The 24295-nt window shown below is 54.5% G+C and overlaps 5 protein-coding genes across 6 annotated transcripts; 3 read left to right on the top strand and 2 right to left on the bottom strand.

The window, feature by feature from the left end:
* The first annotated feature begins 31 nt into the window (after positions 1-31).
* Positions 32-4922, top strand: RPS18 (ribosomal protein S18). Its single transcript, XM_029244461.1, has 6 exons — positions 32-132; positions 602-700; positions 4207-4293; positions 4382-4483; positions 4591-4682; positions 4806-4922. Exons 1-6 carry the CDS (start codon positions 130-132, stop codon positions 4879-4881), a joined length of 459 nt encoding a protein of 152 aa, XP_029100294.1. The 5' UTR covers positions 32-129; the 3' UTR covers positions 4882-4922.
* Positions 4923-5562: 640 nt separating this feature from the next.
* Positions 5563-7219, top strand: B3GALT4 (beta-1,3-galactosyltransferase 4). The gene is made up of 2 exons (XM_029244280.1): positions 5563-5583; positions 5763-7219. The coding sequence occupies exon 2, from the start codon at positions 5786-5788 to the stop codon at positions 6920-6922; it is 1137 nt and encodes a 378-aa protein (XP_029100113.1). The 5' UTR covers positions 5563-5583; positions 5763-5785; the 3' UTR covers positions 6923-7219.
* Positions 7220-7496: 277 nt separating this feature from the next.
* WDR46 (WD repeat domain 46) lies at positions 7497-14700 on the bottom strand. Its single transcript, XM_029244278.1, has 15 exons — positions 14300-14700; positions 13988-14200; positions 13799-13879; positions 13546-13658; positions 13334-13421; positions 13148-13209; positions 12822-12926; positions 12566-12716; positions 12305-12440; positions 11886-11985; positions 8579-8892; positions 8338-8432; positions 8102-8197; positions 7861-7974; positions 7497-7773 (listed from the first exon to the last, which is right to left on the bottom strand). Exons 1-15 carry the CDS (start codon positions 14366-14368, stop codon positions 7675-7677), a joined length of 1836 nt encoding a protein of 611 aa, XP_029100111.1. The 5' UTR covers positions 14369-14700; the 3' UTR covers positions 7497-7674.
* Positions 14701-14771: 71 nt separating this feature from the next.
* Positions 14772-16127, top strand: PFDN6 (prefoldin subunit 6). Of its 2 annotated transcripts, XM_029243149.1 has the most exons (5): positions 14772-14813; positions 15028-15106; positions 15376-15446; positions 15528-15652; positions 15900-16117. In XM_029243149.1, the coding sequence occupies exons 2-5, from the start codon at positions 15043-15045 to the stop codon at positions 16027-16029; spliced, it is 390 nt and encodes a 129-aa protein (XP_029098982.1). In that variant the 5' UTR covers positions 14772-14813; positions 15028-15042; the 3' UTR covers positions 16030-16117. The 2 variants fall into 2 exon arrangements, with proteins under 2 accessions (XP_029098982.1, XP_029098981.1); XM_029243148.1 differs by having other exon boundaries at positions 14803-15106; positions 15900-16127.
* Positions 16128-16932: 805 nt separating this feature from the next.
* On the bottom strand, positions 16933-24274 carry RGL2 (ral guanine nucleotide dissociation stimulator like 2). The gene is given in 19 exon segments (XM_029243050.1): positions 16933-17607; positions 17716-17830; positions 18469-18759; positions 18868-18979; positions 19062-19157; positions 19250-19371; positions 19492-19524; positions 20095-20169; positions 20336-20404; positions 20486-20570; positions 20664-20767; positions 20850-21101; positions 21372-21539; positions 21541-21670; positions 21762-21812; positions 21943-22121; positions 22377-22460; positions 23728-23933; positions 24158-24274. Coding segments are annotated over 18 exon segments (2343 nt in total). The 5' UTR covers positions 23893-23933; positions 24158-24274; the 3' UTR covers positions 16933-17395.
* Between the last annotated feature and the right edge of the window lie 21 nt (positions 24275-24295).

Genomic DNA, 24295 nt, shown 5'->3' with positions numbered 1-24295 from the left:
AGCACAGTTTCCGGAAACTCCTCATCAAGATCGCTCCGCCCCTTCCGACGGGTGGTGATATAGTGCTGGTACGTCACTTCCGCTCTCTCTTCCACTGGAGGCCTACACGCCGCCGCTGGGGCCGCCGCCATGGTAAGACTGGAATCGGTACGGGGATCTGGCGACATCGGAACCGGGGCAAGGAAGGTCTGCTGTCAGGGGGCCGAAACTGTCCTACTCTGGGGGCCTGCAACTTTCTGTGTGGAGCCTTGGATCGCAGCCCTGGAAAAGGACGACTAAAGACATCCAGTTCTGGGGAGTGGGGCCGGAGGAAGTCATTCCGCGGGCGCTGGAAAGGCTTGGGCGTGAGTGGGGCCCTCCGGCCTCCGCCACTCAGAGTGTACTTTGGGAACGGGCAGGAGACGTGCTTCCTCCCGGAGGTTGCGTTTTTCCAAGCCTGAACACTTGATGCTCCTGCTGTCTGCAGGACTGAGGAGTCTGTTGTGTCGTGAAAACCTGACGGGGGCTTCTTGCTCTCTGTGTGACAAGCTTAACGCTCGTGTTTGAGGTTACAGTTTAATAGTAGTTCACGGTGTCTAATTTCTCCCCGAATCTCTGTCAGTCTCTAGTAATCCCCGAGAAGTTCCAGCACATTTTGCGAGTACTCAACACCAACATCGATGGGCGGCGGAAAATTGCCTTTGCCATCACTGCAATTAAGGTAAAGTAGGGTAAGGACTACTTGGGTTGTAAGTGAAACTTGGGTTGTTAACAATTGAGCTTTCGTTAAGGCAAGGTGGAGGAAGTCCCAACCAGATCACCACATCTGCTGGGTAAAAAAAGAATAGTTAAGAGTGCAACTAGTCCCCTTATCCCCTTAACAATATTTGACCCAAAAGGTAAGTGATAAAAGCCAAAGAACAGTCTCAGGTCAAGCCAATGTATTTCACCTAGGGGATGGGGAATGAGTTTGGTTGTCTACCTGAATTCACTAAAAACTTCCTGGACCATCAGCCATCAATCAGCTTGTAAGGTCCGTGCTAGATTTGGTTTCTGCCGCTCTCCCCCAGTGCATCATAACAGCAACTCTTCCTGGGAAATGTGTATATACTAGAAATTGGATTATTGTACATTTTGAAGGGTGAGTAGAAAAGCTGAGAGATTCTAAGTTGGGAGATGGGAGGTGTCACTATGTCATGACAGGACACCATTATAAGTATTTTATAGATAGGTTGTTAATTTAAAACAGTATATCATAAGCTTTTCTTTGTAAGATCCATCGCATTTCCTTTTTCATTCTGTAATTCAAGGAGCACAGCTTTCATACTTAAATGGTACATATGAAGATTGCTTCCTTCTGTTCTGTGAAACTAGTAAGGCAGTGTGGAATACAGTACAGGCTTACCTCACTTCATCGTGCTTAGCAATAACGTGTTTTTTGTGGCAGCCCTGTCTCAAGGAAGTCAGTTTTCAATAGCATTTGCTCACTTGGTGTCTCTGTCACATTTTGGTAATTCTTGCAAGATTTCAAACGTTTTCATTACTGTGTTTGTTAATGGTGATCTGTGATCAGCGGCCTTTGGTGTTACTATTGCAAAAATATTTAGACTTGATGAAGACTCAGGTGATGGTTACCACTTTATAGTAATAAAGTATCTTTTAATTAAGGTATGTATGGGGTTTTTTGAGACATAAATTTATTGCTCCCTTAATAGATTACATAACTTTTACATGTGTTGGGAAACCAAAATATATTGTGTAGCTCCCTTTATTGCAGTATTCACTGTTTGGCATGGTCTGGAACTGAGCCCACTGTATCTGTGAGGTTGCCTGTTCCCTTTTTAAAGGCTGTAGGTGAGATAGTGAAAATAAAAGATGAGCATGGTTAGTAGGATACTTCTGTTAAACCCTTCCTCTGCCTCTTTGAAATTAATTAGTTTGTTATTTGTTACCTTAAGTATGTGTCAACCTTTGTAGCTTAAAACAGTTTAACCAAAGCAGTTTCCGATACTTAATGAGTATTTTGATAAATCTTTTTATTAACTTGATGCCCTACTTATCACTGGGAAAGATTAGATATAGACAGGTACTAGGGCCGTTGCTACTTGTGTGGAAAGTCAGCCTTTGCTGGCTCTTCCTCTGGTGAGACAACTGAAGCTTGCAGGTGGCCTTTTTTTGGGGGGGGCAGTTTTTAGCTATTACATATAGTGCTATTACAAATGTTCTAGTACATGTACATTCTTAAAGAACATCCATCTACATTTCTCGTAGGTATATAGGACATGTATATGTTTAGCTTTAGTAAATACTGCTAAACAGTTTTCCAAAGTGGTCGTATCAATTTACACTTTCTACCAGAAGTGTATGGGAGCCCTGTTGCTCCACCACCTTTGCAGGTGGTCTTTTGTTAATGATCTGGAATGTAGGGCGGGGTAATACTTAGAAATTGGAAGAAAGTTGCCGGGGGAGGTTGAGTATAAGGAGGGGTTCCTCAAAATGTAGTTAGAGGAGCAAGGTTAATTGGCCAGGGAAAGGTGAAGTATTGAAGTTGGCACAAGCAGAAGAGGGTATTTGCTGAGAGGTAATACACACCTGCAAGGTTATTCTGTGCCATGATCCCTTTGTTTTGTTTCCATTTGTCCACTTTTGCTATGAATATTCCTTAAGGCTGGTTGTTCTGCTCTTTCTCTAAATCAGGATGATAACTGTTCTCTGTGGATTGTTTGGAAACATGGAGGGGGTTGGAATTGGTCACAATGACTGGGTTTCAGAGACTAGTATGAAGTTAGTATCAACTCTTCTGTTATATGGTCCAGGCCCTTGAGCTACAAAGATGAGAAAGTGATGATTTCCTGTAGTGTACTCTTCTGGATGGAGAGAATAAGGGTGGTCTGCTTGGGGCAGAGTAAAGGGGATCTGTGGGTCTAACTTAGGAGGTTGGCAAGCCAGTATCTAAATAGGGCTTTCAAAAGTCTTAGCTTGACAGCAACTTTTTTAAAAACTTGTTTATGGAAAGTTTTAAACACTTAAAAGTAGAAGGAGGGGCTTCCCTGGTGGCACAGTGGTTGAGAGTCCGCCTGCCGATGCAGGGGACACGGGTTCGTGCCCCGGTCCGGGAAGATCCCACATGCTGCGGAGTGGCTGGGCCCGTGAGCCATGGCCGCTGAGCCTGCGCGTCCGGAGCCTGTGCTCTGCAACGGGAGAGGCCACGATAGTGAGAGGCCCGCGTACCGCAAAAAAAAAAAAATAGAAGGAAGAGAAAGTTTGAGAGAGACTTAAGATCCTAGTCTCTTCCAAATCAATCTGGTAATTTGACTTCCTGGTCACTTTCTTACAGAAAGGAAATGCCATCTATTTCAGTTTCCTGGGGCCCTTGTAACACAGACTTGTTGGCTTCAAACAACAGAAACTTAATCTCTCAGTTCTGGATGCCAAACATCCTTGGTTTCTTTGTGTTACAGCTGCATCACTCTAGTGTCTCGCCTCTTATCACATGCCTTCTTCCCTCTGTGTCTGTGTCCTCTCCTTTGATAAGAACACCAGTCATTGGATTTAATCCAGTATGACCTCATTTTAACAAACTATATTTCAAAATAAAATAACATTTTGAGGTTCCGGATGGACATATATTTGGTGGGACACTATTCAACCCGGCACACAGTCCTTCACTATCCAAGTCAATTTGGCTTGTGAATTCAGGTGGCAAGGAGTATCAGTGGTGGTGGTGACATGATGTCACTGATTTAAGTGTTTTATTTTGATCGTGCAGTGACCTGCCCAAAGGATCATGGCCTGTCACCCTTAGACATCGTGAGCAACTGACATTCCTACCCCTTAATCAACCTTATTAATTCACAATACCCTAATCTTGCTGCCTTGGTGCTACATCAGCTCTGAGGGACATCAGCTTCATTCTCCACGATGCAGAAATGAGGAGGTGCCGTTCTTGGATGCTGCTGTATTGTCTTAGCAGCATTTACAGCTATGTCCGTATGCTGGGCAAGTGGGGAAAAAAGATTCTGCTTTCAAGGGGTATATGCCCCAAGTTCTCTGATCCAGCCCTGCCTCTGAACAAAACTTTTTCTCTTTTAATGATTAGGCTTTGTATCTGGAAAAGTATAAGGCATTAGGTTATTTTAGGACCTACCTTTCTGTGCTTTTTGAATCATGGGTCTATAAAGGAAACCCAAAAAATCAGACTCATCCGACTCTGAAACCTTTCCTCAGGGTGTGGGGCGAAGATATGCTCATGTGGTGTTGAGGAAAGCAGACATCGACCTCACCAAGAGGGCAGGAGAGCTCACTGAGGATGAGGTGAGGACAAGGAAGGGGGGCTGGGGGTTGGGCCTATGGGGAGGGGGCGGGGAGACCATCTGGACCTGACCCTTGTCCTGCCTGCCAGGTGGAACGTGTGATCACCATTATGCAGAATCCACGCCAATACAAGATCCCAGACTGGTTCTTAAACAGACAGAAGGACGTGAAGGATGGAAAATACAGCCAGGTGTGTATTAAGATGGGGGAGATTAGAGAAAAGCAGTGTGTCCAGTTAGAATTGGTCATAGGCCAGGGGGTAGAACAAGCATACCTCACCGTCTCCTCTGTATCCAGGTCCTGGCCAACGGTCTGGACAACAAGCTCCGTGAAGACCTGGAGCGACTGAAGAAGATTAGGGCCCACCGAGGGCTCCGCCACTTCTGGGGGTGAGTGGGGCAGGGGGTTCATCCCTGCCTGTCCCTAGACTCCCAGGGAATTCTCATGCTCTGTCTTTTTCCAGACGTTTGTATGGTGTAAGACCTGTAACCCTTCTCTTTTCTCACCTGCAGACTTCGTGTACGAGGCCAGCACACCAAGACCACAGGCCGCCGTGGCCGCACCGTGGGTGTGTCCAAGAAGAAATAAATTTGTGGGCGTTGTCTGTTAATAAATAGTTTATACAGTTACGGCTTTCTTCTTTATGGTTCTTTGCATATTTCTGGAGACACTAATAGGGAACATGTTCTCACACTGGGCCCTGTTGGTCATTTTCCCTCCTGCCTGATTTCCCCACTCAGTTGCCCAGACAGTGTCCTTGGTCTTGTTTAAAGCTATGCTGTTGCCACTCCCCACTGCGGGAAGCGACATTTTACTTAGTGGTGCCCTGCTCTCCAGGTGGGTGGGAGAAGGGGCAACCAACACGCTCATCCTCGAGGAGGTAGTTGAGCCTAGCCAGTTGCCGCTTAGGTCTTAGGTCTTTACCACCCTAGGTTTCTGAGAGTTGGGGGGAGATGATTTTGGTGACCCGGAAGAGCTGAGCGGCGGGGGGGGGGGGCGCATTGTTGCCAGGCAGCCGCTGCCGTTCCGGCTGCACAGCGTTCGCCCGCGGGTCCAATTCCATTCTTGCCCAGTTTCGGGGAAGACCCCACTTGTACACCACGCTCCCTCCCCTCTGCATTTTGGTTGCCGCGCGGCTGCGAAGCTTCTGACGGGGTTCCCGGGGACGCGCACGCCACGCCCTCCCAGCGAGAGGGGCGGGATTAGGCCTCTTCCGCGGACGGGGGAGGTGACTGTTGAAGCGGAAACCCGCCGGCCATGGAGGCAGGCCTCGGCGGCCGAGCCGACAAGGTAACCTCCCCTCAGCTGCAGCCATGGGCCCCGCCGCGCCGCCTCCCGCGCCGGCACCTTAGGGCGCTGGTACAGGCCGTGCCCTCCGCCCGCCCCAGCCCTGGCGTGGCCGGTTAGGGACCGAAGTGTCCTAGAGCTGCACTCTCCGCCCTCTAACCGCGTTCCATCTTTCCCTCCAGGTCCCCTCTGACTGCGCCGCACCATGCGCCTCAGCCTCTTCCGGCGCCTTTTCCTGGCCGCCCTGCTGCTCGTGATTGTCTGGACGCTCTTTGGGCCCTCGGGCATAGGGGAGGAGCTGCTGAGCCTCTCGCTAGCCTCCCTGCTCCCAGGCCCGGCCTCGCCCGGGCCGCCCCTGACCCTGCCCCGCCTCCTGATCCCCAACGAGGAGGCGTGCGGCGGTCCCGGCCCCCCGCCCTTCCTGCTAATCCTGGTGTGCACGGCCCCGGATAACCTGAACCAGAGAAACGCCATTCGGGCCTCGTGGGGCCGGCTGCGCGAGGCCCGAGGGCTCAGGGTGCAGACTGTCTTTCTGCTGGGAGAGCCCAGCTGGGGCTCGCGCGGGAACGACCTGGCGCGGGAGTCAGCGGCCCAGGGGGACATAATGCAGGCAGCTTTCCAGGATTCCTACCGCAACCTCACTCTCAAGACCCTCAGCGGGCTGAACTGGGCCGACAAACACTGCCCCGTGGCCCGCTACATCCTCAAGACCGACGATGATGTGTTCGTCAATGTCCCCGAACTGGTATCAGAGCTGGTCCGGCGAGGAGGCCGCTGGGAGCAATGGGAAAGGGGCATGGGGCCCCCGAGAAAGGCGAAAGTTGGAGATGAAAAGTGGGAAGGAGGCCCCACCTTGGCAAGCCAGCCTGTGCCTCTCTTGTACCTGGGCCGTGTGCATTGGCGGGTGCACCCCTCTCGGACACCAGGGGGCAAGCACCAGATATCAGAGAAACAGTGGCCTCCCACCTGGGGCCCCTTTCCCCCCTACGCCTCAGGCACGGGGTATGTGCTATCGGCTTCTGCTGTGCAGCTCATACTGAAGGTAGCCAGCCGGGCACCCCTTCTGCCACTGGAGGATGTCTTTGTGGGGTTAAGTGCCCGACGAGGAGGCCTCGCCCCAACCCACTGTGTCAAGCTGGCTGGTGCCACCCACTACCCCCTGGATCGGTGCTGCTATGGGAAATTCCTGCTGACATCCCACAAGCTGGACCCCTGGGAGATGCAGGAAGCCTGGAAGCTGGTGGGTGGCTCTGACGGGGAAAGAACTGTACCCTTCTGCTCCCGGCTCCAGGGAGTCCTCGGCATCCTCCGATGCCGGGTAATAGCCTGGCTTCACAGCTGAGAGGGCATGAGCGCCCAGGAGAGGGGTGAGGAGCTGAGAGTCCGCCTGCACTCTCACCACCTTCTCTCTCCCGGGCCCAAGGCAGGGGCTCTAGCTGGCTGCAACTGATCGGTTGCCCTACACCAGATGCTCAGTCTGTCACCGAAGACTGAGGGATACAGGACACACCTAGGGGGCTGCCTGGCCTGCCAGCCCCAAACATGGTCATCAGGAAGAGCCGCACATGCTGGGTTGTTCTCTCCAGCCACGGCAGGGGAGGGGCACAAGCCCCTCAATAAACTTGTCTCTTTTCCTCTTCGAGTACAGTGTGGTCCTCACCAGGAGTCTCAGATCACAAACCTGGGGAACCTGAAGGCTACCAGAGCCTGCTGGATGGAAAGGACATCTCCAGGGATGTGGGAGAGGGAGGACAGCCTCTCCCTGGAGGAAGGCCCTAGAGAGCCAGACTAAAGCCACAGCGACCACAAGATAGGGGTGAGGGTAGAAGCAAGACACCACGACCTCTCGCGTCTTAGAGCAGCCCCAGGCCGGACGTGGGAAGGGAACAGGTCCACGGGATGATCCAGACATGTTATCCAAAAACCCACCTTCCTGTTTAATACCAAGCCCTCTCCCCCAACACCCAGGAGTCAGCTTTCCACCCCCTGTGGGGGAGGGGCCTCACTGCTCCCTCCTCATTCCAGGGAACAGGTCATTCCCCACAGGTGCTCTTGGGGAGAGAATGTCATTCCCAGGAACCCCTGGAGCCTGGCTCAGCGCACAAATCTGTCCAGGGCAGATGGCCGGGCCCCCATGGGCTTGGCCTTCTCTTGCTTCTGCGGCTGCTGCTCCAAGCTCTGCCGGACTTTGTCCTGGGGTGGGGAGAAAGGGGCGAGGTGAGAAGTGGCAGGAGGGCATAGCCCACAGGCCGCCCGGCCCACCCCCCAGCGCTCACTTACCCTGTGTTCCTCATCCATGACCTTCCTCTTCCTCTTCACCAGACTTGCTGTAGAGCTGCGGCCCTTCTGCTTTGGCTTTGGCTGGAAGGGAGGCTTGGTGTCGGGATCGTAGCCCTGAGGGAGGGGACAGGAGTGAAACCTGAAACAGACTTCCAAGGCAGGGAACTGCACTTCTGAGGACATGGTGGGGACAGGATGTGGGGGTGAGGAAGGCCCGGGCCCTCGGGGGCCTGCTCCGTACCAGCCTCTCTAGCCGTTCCTTCTCTTCCTGCTCCAGAGAGATGACATCAACCTCTGCCAGGGCTCGTGGGTCCAGACAGATGAGCTCTGCAGGTACCTGGGTGTGTCACAGAGGGACAGGAACGCGTAAGGAGCCACAGGAGGGTGACACCAAAGAGGGCCGGAAACCAGAGATGCCGCTGAAGCCCACTCTTCCCAAGACCCCCGGCCCCAAACCACACGCAGACACTTCCTCACCTTCTCCAGCAGGGCCTTCACCTCCCACTCCTGGCGCTGCTTCCGGCTCCTGTATGGGTTACTCTCCAGGCCGTCGAAGTTGGGCTCAGCAGCCCCTGGAGGGAGGAGGGAACACAGAACTGTAAACAGGAACCTGCTCCAGCCTAAGCAAGCCCCTGGCCCCCAGCTGTCTCAGGGTCAGGCCCACTCCAGCTTCCATCCTGAGGTCATCCACTTAAGAGCCCCAGCCCTGCCCACTCACCAGGGACCAGCATGCTGGTGATGCCCCCGCTGTGCCCCACTCCCAGCACATCTTCAAAGGGGCAGAACTGAAGGCCATGCACGTGGCCTGAGAGCCGGTGGGTGAGGTAGGGCTGCTCCAGGGACGGGGGGCTGGCCTTGCCCTGTCCTGCCCATATGTTGACCACATCGCCCATTCCTGCAGCCAGCAGTCCCCGCTGGGAGAAGGCCAGGTGCCCCGCTCCCTGGGGCAGGGTCCGAGCGCTCAGAGGCTGGAACGTCCCTCGCAAGTCAAAGATCTTCAGCTGGTGGTCCAGGCCAGAGGTGGCCATGTGCCTGGGGGCAAGGGGGGCTGATTAATCCATAGTATGAGCTTACTGGGCAGGCCTGTGGCCAAGTCCAGGCACCAGGTCTGGTTGAGGAGAAGAAGACCAATAATGACAGTAATCACTACCATCACACCACACACTCCACGCACCTCTGCTCAGTGAGGTGGCTGTACTATTTCCATTTCCCTTTTACAGAGAAGAAACTGAAGCTAGCTCAGAGAAAGGAAATCAGGGGGAGTGGTAGAGCTAGAATTCAAGTCAGACCTGTGTCTTTAGTGTCTGTGCTCTTACCCACTCACGACATGTGAATGAAAAGGAGGACACACACGACAATCTACACCCAGGTGTGAGGTCCCACCACATAGACAGGCAGCCCATCGGTAAGCAGCGGGAAGGGCTCACAGCAGTGGTCAGGGAGGGCTTCGTGGGATTTGAGCCATTCTAGGGAATTCTCAAGAAAGCACAAAAAACAGAGATGCCTGTATAAGCAAGTACAAATGAATTAACATCAGAGCATGGAGACAGGGAGATGGAAGCAGGGGTTTGTTTTCCAGGCTGGTGGGAAATATGGCCAGGAAGGCCAGGAGGGGACAAATTGCAGGGGCTCCTGAAGGTCGGACGCGAGATAGTTCCCAAAGCTGCTCTCCGGCAATGACAGGCCACAAGATGGAGACTGCATGGACCTGAAAAAACCTCCTTAGGAAGCAAGGAAGTGATGCACTAGAGGGCTCTGCCCCGCCCCCTTCCCTGGAAGGAGGGTGGGCAAGGTTGGTGACCAAATCCTCTCAAGGAAGCATGTACCATGCAAGTCATTTACTTGCAGAGGTTGGAGTTTCTATTGATGTTCAAGTTGCTCCTCAGGGAGGCTGAAGGGGGACCAGCCACGCCAGGGGATGTATGTTTGCCAGAAGCCAAAGACCCTCCTCTTAGCCCTTGGCTGTGAACCCACGAGGAAGACACTAAGGAGTTCCTACTTGAGCAGAGACTTGGCCTGTGATGAGGCCGAAGAGAGGCCCAGCTGGCTACTTGTCCTGACAAGACAATCAGGGCCCAGCTCCACCCGAGGGAGAGGCCATCAGCACAAACCAGGACTTATGGAGGGCTCCTGGGACACAGGGTCACACCCTTCACTGAGCCAACAACTGAGGAGCACACGCTGGCTCCTGCCCCAAACACACCCAGCTCTGGGATCCCCTGTGCAAATGCCCACCCAGTGGCCAGATGGGTATCCAAGGCCACACTACCACGCTACTGAACTTGCAAGAAACACTTCAGCTTTGCAAGTCCAATCCAATCCTAATGCAAGCTGCCAGAAAGCCAGCTGAGGACGACAGTCAGCCTCATCTCTGGAGCCCCTGTGGCTGGTCTGAGGCACCCCTGAGGAGGACCAGAGCTAAGCCGGGGTGGGCCTAAGACCAAGGACCAGAGCCGTCTGGTGTCAGGCTGTTGACCAAACCTCCATGAAGGAACTGATGGAGCCCTGAGCACAGGAGTAGCTGACCCAGGCAGCCTGGGGAAGGCCAAGTCCAGCTCAGGTCCAATGGCCCACAGAAGGCAGAAAACCTCAGGACAGGCCCCCTGACAGTCCTAGCACCAGACTGGCACAGACATGGAGTAAACAGGGCAGAAGCAAACCACTTGTCCACAGAGACACAACTATGGGGGGCCCAGGAAGCGTGAGCATCTGGCAGGCTTTCATAAGTTGGTAGCCACTGGGCTTTTCTTCTTCCTGATTTTCTGTCAAACAACTTAAAAGTAAGGTTATGGAGTTAATACTTAATGTAGAAGATTCCTGAACAATGGTGTAAAAGGAGGAAAGCCATGTGGGAAAGAGTATTCTGACATCAACACCCAGGACACACAAGAAGGAGGAAGAACTGGAGGCTAGAAACTGTGACACTGAGAATGGCGAGAAACAGACCTTGGAGGGACCCTGGAGGGGAAAAGCAGTCAGGACTTCACAGCGGTCGTGAGGCGGAAATTCAAAGCAGACCAGCCACCCCCAACCCTTCACATCACCAGCCAGACCTAAAGAGGACAATCGTCTTTGACAAAGATGATGAAATACAGCGCTCCCTACCCACCAGGCACCATGATCAACTCTATAGGCCTTAACTCGCGTTCACGCCTACAACAGTTTTCTAAGCTAAGCCCCAGGCTTGGCAAACTATGGCCCATGAGCCAACAAAGCCAGCGCACCACCTATTTCTGTATAGCCCACAAGCTGTAAATAATGGTTTTTACATTTTTAAGTGGTTGGGAAAAAAAATCAAAAGAAATATATTTTGAAACATGAAAATTATTTGAAAACTCCAATGTCAGCATCTACAAATAAAGATTTATTGGGACACAGTCACACTCATTCAGTTACTTATTCTGTGGCTGCTTTTTGTGCTAAGACAGCACGGTATTGTGGTCAAGACTGACACCACATAAAGCATCTCACTTGAGAGCATTTCAAGTACCAAAATCTCTCCACAGATCGGCATCTGTAGATAAACATTTGCAATTGGGTTGGATGACTTGGGACACTAACTTTCAACCTCAATTAAACCAAATGTTATTCTCAAAAACAGGAATCCAGTTCTTCTCATGAGTAGACCTGTATTACAAAAATATTGTGTTCAATTATTTTTCTAAGTTCATTGCTTAAAAATTTGCAATCCTGTGGTTCCTCTTGTTATTTAAGGACCTACATAAATCACTCAGATATGCCCCACTGCCAACAAGCCTAAAATACTTACTATCAGGCTCTTTACAGAAAAAGTCTTCTGGCCCTTGAGCGAGACACTCATATCCCCAGTCTCAGGATGAGGACGATGAGTGGTACACCGAGGTCACCTAACATGCTCGCTGACATGGCTGGTCAGGAATAACACCAGGATTTAAACCCAAGCAGCTTGGCTGCAGCGTCTGTGCCCCTCCTCTCCTTTCTGCCGAGCTGTGACACACACACTGCCCCTCACCCCCCAGCACCTCAGGCCCAAACAAGTGACTTACGTGCCTGTAGAATCTACTGCCACAGCCCGGACCCCACCACGGTGACAGAGAATCTTTGCCAGTGGCTCCTTCATGGCTGGGCTCCATAAAGACACAGTCCCTAGGCATCAGAGGAGAACTTTAGTTACTAAAAGGGTGCTGAGGTGATTAAACCTGGGAAAGATGGGGACTCAAGGCCAAGAAGTAACAAGAGAGGGAAGCAGAGGAGCAACCTGAAGGGACCCGTTAAAAGCAAATATAGAAGAAAAGCAGGAGCATTCCCTGGCAGTCCAGTGGTTAATACTCAGAGTTTTCAATGCCAAGGGCCCAGGTTCGATCCCTGGTCGGAGAACTAAGATCCCTCAAGCTGAAAAAAAGAAAAGAAAAGACAGGAAAAGTAGGACAGGATGGTCAGGGTCAAAGTTCACCCAGGGACCGACCATTGCTGTGTCCCAGATGGATGACGGCATTGTAAGGGTTCTGAGTCATGATGTTGAGCCGTCCAGCCCGAGCATTCAGAGCTGCCACAATCTTTCCCACTGACACGTCCAGGTAGGTCAGAAACCCTGTCTCTGACTAAGAGAGAGAGAGAGAAAATGAGTCCTGATTGCCCTCTGTCCTTCCTCTACTGGGGCCCCAGGGGAGGATGGTCAGTCTTCTCAGGGCCTGCCACCCGGTCCCTGTGCTCCGCAGCCACTCACAGCTGTGGCCAGGAGAAAGTGGAAAGGCAGGAACTCAAGCTGCGTGATGCGGTCACAGCGGCGGATGCAATGGAGCTCGATGCCCTGGTTGTCGTAAATGTGAAGCCAGCGGTTCTGGGCGACAGCAAGCAGTGCCTCCGAATGCAGAAACCTGGGAGGAGCGGAGTAACAGTACAACATGAAAGGGAGTCACTGGCTGTCATTCGATCAGGGATGGGCTGTCTCAGCCCCACCGCTGCTAACCGAGGCCACTGACCGGATGTCCCGCACTGCCTCCATGACGTTGATCTCGCACATGAGCTTCTTTGTCACCCAATCAAGGGCGGCCACATGACCCCGGCGCCCTCCGAAAGCCAAGTGTCTGTTGGAGTTGGAGGACAGGCAGGGTGTCAGTTCAGGGGGGCACCTGGGCTCAGACGTCTGCCCCACACCAGCTCCTTCTCTCCAGGTGAGAGCAGAGATGCTGCCATACACGCGCACCCTCACATGCAAGCAAATCACAAGACCCTCCCCACATCAACAACCCAGACACACACTGGTATGGCTGAGATGAGCAAGACTGAAGTAACTGGAATTCCTTACCTCCCAGTTCGAGAGTAATTAAGCCTGTAGGGTCCAAACTGCCTCAAGTTCAAGTCAAAATGCTAGAAAAAAAAGAAAAGAAAAAAAAATCATTGGCTCCCTTTGGTAATTTTCTCTTCTAGTCCCCACTCCCATCTTACTCTGCATCCATCAACCCATTGGCCCTTTTTCCATCCTCAGGCTCACTTTGGCTGCACTTGCAATGTCCACAGCCTCCACGATGTCAGCCTGGCATATCTTTGCTGTGTCCTCCCCATCCTCTCCTTCCAGAAACCTGCATATGAGCATCAGGGATGAATTAAAGCTTCCTAATATGAAGTGGGTGTACCAACATAAAAATGAGAAATGAGAGCCCCATAAAGCAGGGGCTGGGGAGGCCCACATTAGGGTCCACTCACCCAGGTTCCTCAGCAAGCAGCAGCTCAGAACGAGCAGCTTTGACACTTATTTCCTCTTCTTGAGCTTCAGCCGCCTCAAGTCGGCTCCGGATTTTGGTCTCAGAACGTGGCAGCTACAACATCGTTGGTGGAGGAGTGGGAGAAGAACCAAGGGATATGGGGGTCACAAGAGAGCCACCTGGCCCCGCCTCCATCCAACTCACCCAGACACTCCCTGCCTGCAACCCCTCCCCACTCTCCGACTGGTCCTCACCTTTTTGGATTTGTCAATGCGACAGAACTTCTGAACCACCTCCACAGGGACGGGGGCGGGGCCTGTAAATGGGTCCTGGGCCTGGGGCAGGGAGGAGGCAATTAGGAAACAGGCTCAGGTTGACCCCAACCCTCGTACCCTCAAGCACAAGGCGACTTCCCTTGCCACCCTGTCAGGGCCCAGGCTCACCCCAGACAAGCTCCGCTGAGGCCCTGGACTCCTCCGTTCCCGGGGTTTCTTCGGGACCTGGGGCTTCTTGGAGATCCGAGACTTCTTTGTGCTGTGAGTGTTCTTTGGCTTCTGGGGGCGGAGCTCTCGATTCCTCTTCCGTTTACGAGGTGGACCTGGAGAGGCTCCGGCAGCAGTCTGAGTGGTCTCTTCCTCCCAGTATCGCCGCGGTTTCTGCCAGCAGATCAGGATCCCCGATAGTGCGCTGCCCCTCGCCCCGCCCCTCCAACCCCGCAGCTAAAAACTTCCCTTCAACCCCAAAGAGGTCTCTACCTTCTTCTTGCCCTGAAGTTTGTCTTTCTTGGGCGGGACATTATTGCCCAGCTTGGGGACCGTCTCCATCTAGTCCACTCGAACCACGATACACGTGCAAACTCTTCTCAGCTGTCCCACAATCGGATGGAGAACTCCCGGAAGTTCTCCGACCCTCATCCAATCAGCGCCGCCCCAGGTCTGAAGTCTTCTAGGCGCCATCTTGACTGAGGGCGCGCTCGCCACTGAGGGCCTCCGCGGGCCGTGGCCCCACACTCCCGTGCAGTAGCTTATGCCCGAGTAATGAAAGAGAGGCTGTCCGGGGCCAGGAACCAAGCAACCGTGCAGTTTCTTTTTCCGGCTTGGTTTCCCCATCTTGCCTAAAACCTTCCAAATCCAGTCTTTTCAGCGGAAAGCCGCTCATTAAACATGTTAGAACTACATTTCCCGGCATGCACCAGACGAAACCTTCCGGCGCCGTCTTTTCCCGGCATTCGTTGTTTACTTCCGGGTTTACCAATACTGACGGGAGAACGTGAGTGGGTCAGGGATTCGGTTGAGGGGTTTGGGGTCCTGTTTCGCCCGCCACCCCCTGGGGCAGGGGTGAAGCAGATATTCCGGATCCGGAGAGACTGCGGTGTTCCAAAGAGGCTGCCTGTCAGGAGGGCTGTCATTTCCGCAGGCCAGAAAAGGGAGCTCGGGTACCTTCCAGAGTGTGAGACCCAGCGCCCCCCTCCCGCTCCCCGCAGGCTTTCGTCCCCGCCATGGCTGAGCTAATCCAGAAGAAGCTACAGGGAGAAGTGGAGAAATATCAACAGCTACAGAAGGGTAAGGGAGCAGGGTCGGTGTGGCCTCGCCCCAATTCCCTCAAAACCCAAAGCCATACCCAGACCATGTGTTCTGCACTGCCCCCACCCCACCCCCCTACTCCCGGCCCCAGCGTGCGGGTCCATCCCCACCTCTATACTCTTCCCATCCACTGACTCGCCGCCCCGTCCTTGGCCTACTTCCTCAACTGCATCTTTTTCTCATCAGGATTTTGGGGGTCGGGTGGCGCATGTGATGTCTCTAATAAAGTCTTTCCTTCCACCCACCAGACTTGAGTAAATCCATGTCAGGGAGGCAGAAACTAGAGGCACAACTAACAGAAAATAATATCGTGAAGGAGGTGAGAGACTGGGATTTGTGGGGTGAGGAGGGATCTGTCCTGGCAGTAATTCTGATCATGTATGTCCCACCCCTCCATCAGGAACTGGCCCTGCTGGATGGATCCAATGTGGTCTTTAAACTTCTGGGTCCCGTGCTGGTCAAACAGGAGCTGGGGGAAGCTCGGGCCACAGTGGGGAAGAGGCTGGACTACATCACGGCTGAGATGTGAGTCTTTATTCCAGCCCCCTGTGATGTACCTGACGCGTTGGGAAAAAGGTGTTGAGGAACCATCGTAGAGTCGCTCTCCAGAGTATCCCCCAATTGTCCAGTTCCTCCAACCCTTCCCTTGTAACTCCTCTCCTCCATCCTCCCCTTAGATCTCAAGTTTTCCACCAATCTTCTTCTTGCCTTCAGCACCCTCAACAGTAAGTCTCACTAACTTCTCCTTACTTGCTTTTTTGCCTTTCCGTAGTAAGCGATACGAATCCCAGCTCCGGGACCTAGAGCGGCAGTCAGAGCAACAGAGAGAGACCCTTGCTCAGCTGCAGCAGGAGTTCCAGCGGGCCCAGGCAGCAAAAGCAGGGGCTCCTGGGAAGGTCTGACCCTGTCCTGGGGGCGGGGGAGGGGAGGAAATGAGGCAGCTCTAGGGTCTATACTGTAGCTAATAAAGTGTGAAAATACCTGGCCGTTTTCTGACCAGTCGCTTCTGTCATAATTGTCTCCATCCATTCTCCTGGTCCCTTCCACCTTATATGTTTATCACCTGCATTACTCTCTCAGGTCCAGATCCTTGCACTGGAATCTCTGTGTGGCAGAGTAACCCTTCTTTCTTGAGACTAAAATCCGAAATGTCTCAAACCTAATTCTTGCCTGTATGTGGAACCCTTAACTCTTCCATATCTTGGTTGGAAACATGAAAAGGGCATTTACAACACAATAATTTCAGGGAAAGTGAGTTTATTGAAGAACTCACAATTCTCTAACCCCAGAATGAAACATGGTGACCCTCCTTTGCTATGATTTCTTGTCATCCTCAAAATAGCCCTGGCATATTAGTTCTTTTTAGTCTCTTTCTTCCTAGAATTTGAGTGTAGCTTAAACTGATTTCAAGCCCCAGCACATAATGCATTGTAATATTGTAAGGTCTCCCAGTTTGTACATTGTCCACAAAGTTGTTCTTCCATTTCTTTGTCCTAAAATTGTTTCTTACAAATTCAGAGTCAGGGGTGTTCTTCATGCTGATCACTTTAATTGGGATGGCTAGTACTTGACATGGGTTTGTAGCAACTGAGGAGAAAAACGTAAGAGCAAATAAAGGGACCAGGGATGGCGAGGTTGCTGGGGAGGAACAAACCATTCTGAGGAAACCGTTTCCACCAAGTCCTTGCTTCCAGCTCTTCATGGATAGAGAACATTGGGCCCCTCTTTTTCCACAGTGTCTACCTTCAGCCAACTCCCCACCCCCACTCCAAGCAGCTAGTTCGTACACACTGCAAGGATGGGAGTAGAGTTCAGGTAGTGTTTTGGTTTATTAGTGTTGTCACAGTGACAGGAACCCCCAGACTAGGAAGAGGAACTCCTACTAGAACCTTTTCCTTACCATTCCCTTCCCCTGGGGCTCAGAGCCTCTAGGCTTTTCCTTTCCCCCTACTTCCAGGCCTTTCCTTGGCCCTTAGCATGTTAGGATGTGGCCAGGAATCAGAAACGGATCCTTTTCCCAGCACTAGCTGTGTGCTGCATTCATGGAAAGTGGGAAGCTATACACAGGTATCCGTCTTGGGTACCAAGATTAGCAGTTCCCATAGGGCTGGATCTCGGCTGGCTGGTAAACCAGTGGCGCTTCACTGCCCCAGGGTGGTTGGCCATCCTTCTGGATTTTTTCCCAGTGTGGCAACTGCCACCATTCAGGATGGCTCCCCACATCTGGCACGGCCACCGTGAGTTCTAGGAGCCAACAGGGCTTCGTCCTCAGAACAGTGCTCGGGCAATCTTCCTCCCTTTGGCCTTGATCCTGGGAAAAGAACCCCCTCCTCCCTCACTTGGGGGAGTTCCCGAGGCAGAAGGGCCACTGGCGCGGCCCAGTGTAGCAGTGGAGGGCTGTCGCCGCTGCCGCAGGAGGAAATCGAGTGAAGCTCCATCCATAGCGTAGAAGACGTTAGCCGAGGGGGGGATGGTGAGCTCTGTAGGTTCAGAAAGGGTGTCAAACACAAACACAGTCATTCCCCGCACACCCCCCCGGATGTGGACGCACTCTCCTCCAGAGTCTGTCTGCCCTCCCAGCCTCTGACCTCGCTCCCCTGGGAGCAGCTGCACTAGCTCATACTCTGAAGCCACCGCAGAATCACGATTGTTTTTCTTAAGGACACGACTGATGACACTTGGAGCCTTGTCCTGGCTTGTCACCTGGCAGGACAGCAGACCAAAGGAGCAATCAGTTAGCCATGATGACCTGTGCTTTCCATTTTTCCAACCCTAGCCAGTAATCCCAACCAGAAAAGGTTACCCGCACCCAAACTTTCAAGCGAAGAGGGAAACCCAACATGGTGGCTCCCTGTACTCCATCCGCCAGCCCACATAGTTGCTGGGCTGCTTCCTGTGGGGAAACTGCTATTGGTTCTGAAAATCTAATACAGCCACCCAAAGTGCAAGGTGCACCAGCTAACGCAAAGTAACCTTCAAAAGAAAACATGGTTGCTAAAACCAAAGGTCAATTAAAAGTAAAAACAGGGCTTCCCTGGTGGCGCAGTGGTTGAGAGTCCACCTGCCGATGCAGGGGACACGGGTTCGTGCCCCGGGCCGGGAGGATCCCACATGCCGCGGAGCGGCTGGGCCCGTGAGCCACGGCCGCTGAGCCTGCGCGTCCAGAGCCTGTGCTCCGCAACGGGAGAGGCCACAGCAGTGAGAGGCCCGCGTACCGCAAAAAAAAAGAAAAAAAAGTAAAAGCGTCCTCCCATTTGGCTGTTGACGTCTAAGACATCATCCATCTCTAGTCCCTCGGGGCACCATCCTTCACCCCACCTCCCAGCCCACAACTCCCTCACCAAGATGCTCTTGTAGACACTGCCGTCTTCCCCCAGCTCCATCTGGACTCGGATGATGCGGCAATCGGAGGCCCCTGGCCCAGGCCCCCCTCCCCCATATCCAGCCCCCCTGGAGGCCCCTTCTGCACCCCCACTTAGCGGGGAGCCACAGGAGGCTGAGCGGCGGTGACCTCGAGAAGGCCTCGGGGAGGAAGCTGGGGGAGAGAGGTGGCTGGGGTCAGCGGGACTCTGCAGGGCTGGAGTGCTTTCCAGGGCGGTGTCCAGAGATGAGACGGACGGCCACTTCATGTGCTGGGGACAAACGACACAGGGAACTGGCACGAAGGCAGGGAGGTCAAGGAAGAAGGATTCACGAAGTCAGGGTCAGTGTTGAGGTCAGAGGTCAGGAGCGGAGCTCACCTGGGCCAGCCGTGTCAGCAGTGGAGCGGGGGTTGCAGGCACCTCCTCTGCCCCCACATTCGGCCAGTCCCAGGAGACAAGGGGTGTGGGACCTCCAACAGAACCCAGCACCCTGGAGTGGCAGGACATTGGGAAGGTCAGAGGGAGAAGGACAAGTCCCCAAGAGACCACCCTCCAACCACTGACTCCCTCACTCTGTCCACTGCGAGACGACAAGCGTTGGCCGAAGCACCCGCGGGGCAGCAGGGTCACTGCTACTGGATGGCTCCACCTCACAGGACACTTGATGGCTGGGGATGGGGGCAATGGGCAGAGGTCAGTGCATGACATACCCCCACGCCCAGCCTGAGCCCTGAAGTCCCAACCGCACCCAGCCAGTCACCTCTGGGCCTCTGTCAGTGGCCGGAGCCCCTGTAGCCACCGCTGGATATCGGGGTCAGGTCGGAGGTCATAGCCACGACATTTGTTCTGGAGCTGCCTCAGCTCAGAAAGGACAGCAAACTCCTAGGAAGGAGCCCACAGACTGCAGGTGCCAAAATTCAGGAACCCCTGACTCTGCACTCCTCTCCCCTTCCTGGGATGTAGCTAGGGACAGCTAGCATCCAGCCCAAATGCTCCCCTCACCTTCCTCCGCTTGTCAAAATTGATGTATCCGTTCTGCAAGGATAAAGGGGATGGGGTGAGGGTCCCAACCCTGCCACAGAGAGAACATCCCCTCTCCCAAACACTCACTTCACTCAGCCTCTCTGACTCCTCTGGCCCTCCCCCTCCTCCCCCTCTCATCCATCATGCCCTAAGCCCCCTACCTTACCCTTTAAATAGAACATCATGGGTCAAAATTGTGTCCACTTTACAGTTGAGAAAATTAGAGCTCAGAAAAGATAAGGAACTTGCCCAAGATCCCAGTATTGGTTTATTTAGCAAACTATCTATATACGCTTACATCTCAGGCATGCTCTGAGCACTCGCCAAACATTAATTCATTTAACTCTCATAATAAAAGGTTGATGTAGATACGTCACTAGTTTCCCATTTACAAATCACTAAGGCACAAGGAGGTTAAACAAACTTGCCGAAGTAACAGAGTCCTGGCAGTGCTTCTGCCTTGCAGCCCCTTCTGGAAGGAGGTCTGTCTGACCCTGAGGCCTACTCATTCCATTATCGCAATGCATACACACACACACACACACACACGCACACACACACACACACACACACACCACTGACCTCCAGCTCATCCTTGGAGGCTGCGTCCAGCATCACAAGGTCCTTCAAGAAGGTGCCAAGGTATGGGACCACACCCTGAGATCAGAGGTAAGAGTCAGTCACCCCTGCCATTGATCCAAGGGCCCTCCATCTCTCCGCACTTTCCTATCCCATTGCCTCAGAGAACAAGTTGAATTCTCCTCACGCTGCTTGCCTCCTCTTCCATCCCTCAGACTGCTTCCACCCCCAACTAGTCACTCACCCCACCCCGGGAGCCAGACCTCGGGGACTTCTTGGAATTTGGCTCCAGAGAAGGCTGCAGCTTCACCTCCTGGTGGTGACAGAACAAGGGGACATGGGGTGTGGGTGGGGGTGGGGGGGGATGTCTGGGAATGCTGGGAACAGGCCTCACCTGCAGGAGGAGCTCCCGGCTCTGGGAATAATTATCCTCCTCGGAGAAAATCTGGCAGAGGCTGGAAAAGACTCTGAGGCTGTCCCTGGGGAGCAGGGGACAGTGGTCTTGAGGAGGGGCCTGGCTCAGTTGCCCCCCTCCCAGCCCTTACCCGACTCCAGTGCCCCATCCTCCCCACCTGGCTGCTTCCCCCCAGGCTGCCCGAAGCCTGTGGATGGGGCTGGATTGCAGGGCCGACACCACAGCATACACTGAAGAGAAGTTTCGGAGCAGACGGCACTCCTGTGGGGTTCACAAGAGGGGGCCGCAGCTGTGGGCCTCTTTCCACACCACAGTCCCCAGTAGGGCCGAGCCTCTCTCTTACCTCTGCCACACGGATCCACTTCTCCAGCAGTCGGGCCCTCTGGGGGGGACGGAGTGGCCGTATGGTCACCTCCCCAGGCCCCTCTCCGGTTGAGGTAGCCCCCAGGACAGAGCTGACCACTGCCCCTGCCACCTTGTTGAACTGTATGACAGTAGCCCGGACAGACGGGCAGAGATGGGAATGTCCTGGCCGGTCTCTGTGACCCCACAGGCCCCCCAGGCACTGAGAGGGGACCAGATTGAGAAATAGCTCCTGTGGGGCGGAGGTTAGAGGTTAAAGTTTGTAGTCAAGTGAGGTCAGCCTTCCAATATCGGGGGTGTGAGGATCTCAGGTGGCCAAGGAACCAGAGGGACACAGGGTTTGAAGGGCAACAATCAAGAGGAAAGGGGGCAAGGTCAAAACTGGGTGGGCGAAGGAGACTGGGAGCTGGATCAGGAAGGATTGGAAGCACGGTAAGGATCTGGAGTCAGGGACAGGTTAGTAGGGGGCAGGGGGCAGGGGGGTCAGAGGTCAAGGTCTCACCGCATCTAGCAGGGTCAGCTGTTCGGCCAAGTGGTCAGCGAGGAACACCAGGACATCCGTGGGGTCAGCAGGGGGATCGCCGGGGAGGGCCAGGGGCTTAGGAAGTTCGGGGGTCTGGGGGTCCACCCGGGACCGGAGGTTGCGGATGAGGTCAGCGCCGCCCCCCCCCAACACCCTCCCCTGCTGCATACCCTGTCCGAAGCAAGAAGCTCTCAAGCCGGTCAATCTGACCCTTGACCTCAGAGCCAAAATCCTCAGGGTGAGAGGCCAGCCAGGTTGACAGTACAGAGATGGCTACCCTGGGAGAAGTGGAATCCGCCAGGGGTCAGATGTCAGGCTGCAGCCTGGGCGGAGGGAACTGTGCAAGGTTAAGAATCAGGGGTCACTCACCCTTTTGTCCTCTCTAGCTCATCAGTAGGATGAGATTCAAGGGCTTCCAGCCTGGGGAGTGGAAGAGATTCTATCTGTCCATTTTTTCCAAAATGCTAGTGGCTTTGACTATTTGGGCGGGATATTCCAGCTTTAGAAAGTCCAGACATGTCAATGACCCTTGGTCCCTTATGACCCTGACCTGTCAGCCATAAGCCCTAGCAGGGCAGGCGTGGAGGTGAAGGCCCGGTGAGTAGCCAGGAAGGCTGCCGTGAAGGTCACGTCAGTCCCTGATGTCCGGGCGTCCAGCAGATGTCTGACCAGGGCCTCCAGAGTGCCAGCTCGGAGCCTCCGGGAGGAACGCGGGGGAGGTCTCGGGGCCTGGGGGAGACAGAGGGCCAGTCATTGACCCTTTTTTCAACTCTGCCCCTAGATATCTGGGGGAAATCCCAGACCTAGGAGATGATCCAGGCTCACTGTATTAAGATTCAGAGAGGGCAAAAGACTTGACCTAAGTCACACAGCAGAGTCCAGTCTGCAAACTTCCAACCTGGCACTCTGGCCAGAAAGTTGGCCGGAGGAAGGGGAACTGGGAGGTGGAGGGTCAGAGGTGTGAAGTCAAAGTTATGATCTCACCAAGGGATCAACAGGCCGATACTGGCGACTTGTGACAGTAAAGGTGGCACCATCCTCCTCCTCGTCCCAGACAGACACAGGGGCCTGGAGGAGCAAGGAAGGGGAGGTCAGACAGTTCCCCACCATACCCCACTGCCCAACCCTCAGCCCCAGGCCCTACTCCTCCCTCTGTACCCCTCACCTGTTGCGGCGGGGGACAGTACCAGCGAGTACGAGGGGTGGGGGGGACTGGTGACCCCAGGTCTCCCCCACTGGGGCCCAGACAGCCCCCCGCAAGCCGCCTCAGGGCCCGGTGGAGTCTAGGGGTTTGCCGTGGGGAGCTGGATGGAATGCAGGAACCCTGGTCCTGGAGACCGCTGTAGCCCCTTCCCCCCAGAGCTGAACCCCAGAACAGCGGAGAATCAAGGTGCAAAGAGTAGGAGACGGGAAGCGAGAGAGGCAGAAAGCCTGAGGCAGAGACCTTGAGAAGCTGAAACCTCAGTCACAGGCACAGCCGCATGCTCCGCCCTCCCCCGCAGGAACTGACCAAGCCCAAAGAGTTAGTCCTTCCCCTTAGCCCCCTTTCCCCGGGTCCCTCAGCCCTGGAGACCCCCCTCGAGGTGGCGGCTCTGATCCCAGTACAGGAAGAAGGGGAAGTGGGGATGATGTGGGGGAAAGACTCAGAGTGTCATGTGACCCAGCCCCTCCCCCAACCGATCCCGAAAAACCAGCCCTGCTAGTCACCCAGCCCTCACCCAGACTCTGGACCTAGGAGTCCAAAGCCTCGGGGCCTCAAATCCAATTTTTGGCGCCTCCCGAGACCCCAGTCATACTCCTGGCCACCGCCATTAGTCCCGGAGAAAAGCAGGTGACCACCCGCCACTCAGCCCGGGATGGTCCCTCCAAGGTCCAAGAACCTTGGCTTCGCGCCTCCACCCGGAGCCCGGCAGGAGAGGGGGGAGGGGTCACGAAGTCAAAGGGTTCCCTCCCCAATCCCGGAATCTGAGGAGCGGGTTACTGTGGAAACAAACCCCTCCCCGCCAAACAAAAACAGGGAGGGAGACAGGGACCTAGACACCAAGCCCAGAGAGACGGGCAAACTCGGGCACAGGCGGAGAGGGCCAGAGACCCGCAGGACAGCCAGCCAGACGCTCCTGGCAGGAACAGGGCAGGTTCCTGCGGGCAGGTCCTGAGTCACACTGCGGCACAGAACCACAGAAACGCCGGGACTCCCCGCAGCGGGGAGACAGGCAGACACCAGCGAGAGGCGCGGAAGTAGCTGAGGCAGGAAGAGATGAAGGGACACAGACACCAAAAGGTGGAGAGTCTCAGAAATATACACGCCCCCTACCTCCCACCTCCCGCGTCTCACCTCGTCGTCTTCCTCCTCCTCCTCCTCCTCCTCCTCCTGCCCCCCGCCCACGCCCCGGCCACCTGGGCCCCCACCCTCTTCGGGGTCTCGACTCCGGAAGCTGCTCAGCACGACTCCCCCGGGGGGGCTCGTGTCCCAAAACAGCCGCAGGGGCCGCGGGAGCATGGCCGAGTGAAGGAATCAGCGGGGTCGGGCCATGGGGGCGCCTGGGGAGAGACAGGAGGGGTCAGGTGGAGAATCAGGTGGGCGCAGGGGATACGGAGGGGAGGTAAGCGGGTGGGTTCTAGGTAACCGGATAGGAGTCCTGCAGGGAGGCTGGGCGGGGGGGAAGGAGGGATACAGGGGTGGAATATGGGGGGCCTTGCATTTTGGGGATGAGGGGGTCACGAGTACGGGAACGGGCAGGGTCACAGGGTGCTCTGGCTCTGACCTGCTCAGGAGGGGTGGGGGCAGCGCGGGTCCCGGGCCGCTGTTCCCGTAGGTCTCCGGCCCCTGATCAAGTTCCCGGACCGAGTCCCTTCCCTGGCTTTTCCGCACCCCCTTGTACCCCACCCCCTTGCCAGACTCC

Source organism: Monodon monoceros, unplaced genomic scaffold (assembly GCF_005190385.1).
Source record: "Monodon monoceros isolate NGI ecotype Baffin Bay Population unplaced genomic scaffold, NGI_Narwhal_1 Super_Scaffold_3, whole genome shotgun sequence".
NCBI classification, from domain to species: domain Eukaryota; kingdom Metazoa; phylum Chordata; class Mammalia; order Artiodactyla; family Monodontidae; genus Monodon; species Monodon monoceros.
Note: the sequence above shows the minus strand (reverse complement) of the source record. Positions and strands in the feature narration are given on the sequence as shown.